This window comes from Cryptomeria japonica, unplaced genomic scaffold (genome assembly GCF_030272615.1).
Source record: "Cryptomeria japonica unplaced genomic scaffold, Sugi_1.0 HiC_scaffold_201, whole genome shotgun sequence".
Taxonomy (NCBI): Eukaryota; Viridiplantae; Streptophyta; class Pinopsida; order Cupressales; family Cupressaceae; genus Cryptomeria; species Cryptomeria japonica.
This window is the reverse complement of record NW_026729023.1, coordinates 181,292-184,138: the sequence shown is the minus strand read 5'-3', so window position 1 is coordinate 184,138 and position 2,847 is coordinate 181,292. Positions and strand designations below refer to the sequence as shown.

Genomic DNA, 2,847 nt, shown 5'->3' with positions numbered 1-2,847 from the left:
AACACCTTTGCTCATTGGAATGCTATTTTGGTCCTCCTTGGATTTCTCCACCATGAACCTTCGCCTGGGAAAGTAAAGCACACTGTAGAAACGTTCTCTCGTGAACGGCGGGGTACTCTGCTTCCCCCTATATAAGTTTTTCATCCAGTTCTCACACAACTGTAGCTTGGCATTAACCATTTGTCAATCACCACAACTTCCACCTACTGAGAATCGGAAGGGACTTATCACCCCAGAAGCCTACTGATCTGCCCGAGACAGCAGCCCTTTACATCTATATTCAGACTATGTACATCTGATTACAACGCGTTTCATAATTTAGTTATCTTAGAACAATTATAATCTCATTAAATTGCATAAGAGAGAAAGTTTTAAAGACATTACAAATTATTGAATTGAATTAAAAAGAATACACAATTTAACAAATTTGAAATTGAAAATTTCTCAATGCTTTGTCTTTACATTATATTATTAACAAAACATAAAAAATTTAAATTATATTACTAACATTCTTTATAGAAAACTCAAGCCAACAACAATACCAAAGACACATCTATAATACAATAGCATCATCATAATTGATGAAAGATCGTAGCATTAACACCTTTCACTATCTAGATGAAGAGTTAGCCAAATGAAAACATGATTACTACCTAAGTAAGGCCCATTTCTTAACAAAATAGCCTTTAGCACAACATTGTTTGATTTTAAAACAGATTGCTGAACAAGAAAGAATGTGTTGTAACCACATAGATGACCCAAGGGACGACCTGATCAGAAAGCAAACAAAACAATCGATCCAGAAAGCAAGTTATTCATTCGGTGGTCGCTTCATGGCCGTGACAAATAGATTAAAGTTATTCCACGAGGAGCCCCCCTCCTCGATTACATCCCTAGCAATTATCTTCAACTTTCTGGACTCCTCTCTTATCTCCAGGCCTTGTTTCGATTCCAGCAAAATCTCTACACTTTTCACAAACTCCCCCTTCTCTAGAATTCCTTGACTATTCGCATTTAATGGCAAACCCAATTTCCACGCATCCACAACATACATGCGGTTAAGAAACTGGTCTGCGATATAAGGCCAACAAAGCATGGGCACGCCCATGGTGATGCTTTCCTGCACAGAGTTCCACCCACAGTGAGTCACAAAACAGGCTATGGAAGGATGACATAACACCTCTAACTGTGGCGCCCACGAAACTATGTAACCCCTATCTCTTACTCGCTCCAAGAAATCAGCGGGTAAAACAGGTTTGCTTCCTCTCATTATAGATTGGAGCGCACAACCCACAGAAATGGCCTCTGGGTGGCCTCGACTCCCAGAGCAAGTTCTTCCACTTGCTTTTCGCTCAGAACTGTAGAACTTCCGAAAGATATGTAGATCACAGAGCGGGCACACTGTTTATCTAACCATTGTAAGCATTCCGTCTCATCTTTCCAGAAACTTGGTTGGACCTTAGTGCTCGTCGTGCATTTGAGAAACTCAGGAGCAATTAGAGGGCCTATTGGATACACGCCCACTTCTTTGGACAATGTTTCGACTACTGGAGCTTCAATCTCTAAGAAAGAATTGAAGAGCATCCATTTAGTGTGCTTGATTTCCTCTGCCATGCGAATCCCTTTCCGAAACATGTATTCGCCTGCCCAGTACCGATGAAGCTCTCCAGGATGCAGCGGCGGCATGGAGGGAAGATATTGAATTGTTTTATCTTCCTTCGGAATTCCTTCACACAAAACGCACAAAGATGAAAAAGGTTTTTAAATATCGTTTGCATCATGAAATAAAAAGTAAAATCGATTGACAGGGTATGATTATATGTTACCATCTGAAGGAAGGATGCCATGCGAGACCCAATTGGCAGTAATGTGGAGAATGGCGAAGAGTGAAACGTAACCAGTGTGAAAAAAGGCGAGGGAAACTTTACGGAGCATGGCTACCGGCTGTAAGCCAAAGCACATCCAGACGTTCGCAATTATACAGGTGACCTTGTTTTCTTCTTCCTTGGCGTTTATTTCCTGAACAACTTGATCGATTACAGAAGGCCCCATGCCCTTTTCCAACAACTCCATAGCGTTTGCAAGACGTTCTGGAGTATCCATAGCTGGGAATTGGAAGGGAACAGATATCATTCTGATGTTATCACGCAAGGAATTTAGAGTGTTGGCTTTGAGCATACGGTTATGATTGCTGTCGGAGTTGAGGAAAGTGACAAGGAATCCATGAGAGACGAGCTTCCAGGCGAGCTGCATCATGGGATTAATGTGACCTTGTGCAGGAAAAGGAACGAGAAGCGCGTGAGGAGCCATGGCTGAGATTAGCTCCTTACGCCTCTCCAGAGCAGCACAGATTTAAGATTATTCTTAGTAAAGACGCCAAAATATAATGGGTAAAACATCGTTTTGAGAAGGGACCCTCGCCTGACAACTTTTGTCTGTTAGGCAATATCATATAGGGATTGTATTTATCTAGCTTTCCGGATCTCCAGTATCATGCATAGTGAAAATCGCGTTACGCCGAGGGCGGGCCTTAAACAGCACATTCCGTTCCCGTGAGGGTTTAAATATATAGATTAAATATCTAATTTAAAATTTGGAAGGTCTATTCAAGATTTCTTGTTCATTTAACATTGCCTGCTTATTATTTTAATAGTTATATTTTATGATAAAAGTATTCTAATATAGTTGTATAGCTATCAGATATAGTACGGATTGAATGTCTTAGGGTTTTTTAATTCCACTTCTTAGTATAATCATTATATTTTCTCCTTATTTTATGGAATATGTTTGGATTTTTAGATATGATAATTAGGTTTTGAAGATATAACATAAGCACTATAGGAGAGT

General features: G+C 40.0%; 1 protein-coding gene across 1 annotated transcript; it reads right to left on the bottom strand.

The window, feature by feature from the left end:
* Positions 1-811: 811 nt before the first annotated feature.
* Positions 812-2,310, bottom strand: LOC131868266 (UDP-glycosyltransferase 83A1-like). The gene is made up of 3 exons (XM_059215612.1): positions 1,827-2,310; positions 1,288-1,727; positions 812-1,120 (listed from the first exon to the last, which is right to left on the bottom strand). The coding sequence occupies exons 1-3, from the start codon at positions 2,308-2,310 to the stop codon at positions 812-814; spliced, it is 1,233 nt and encodes a 410-aa protein (XP_059071595.1).
* Positions 2,311-2,847: the final 537 nt, after the last annotated feature.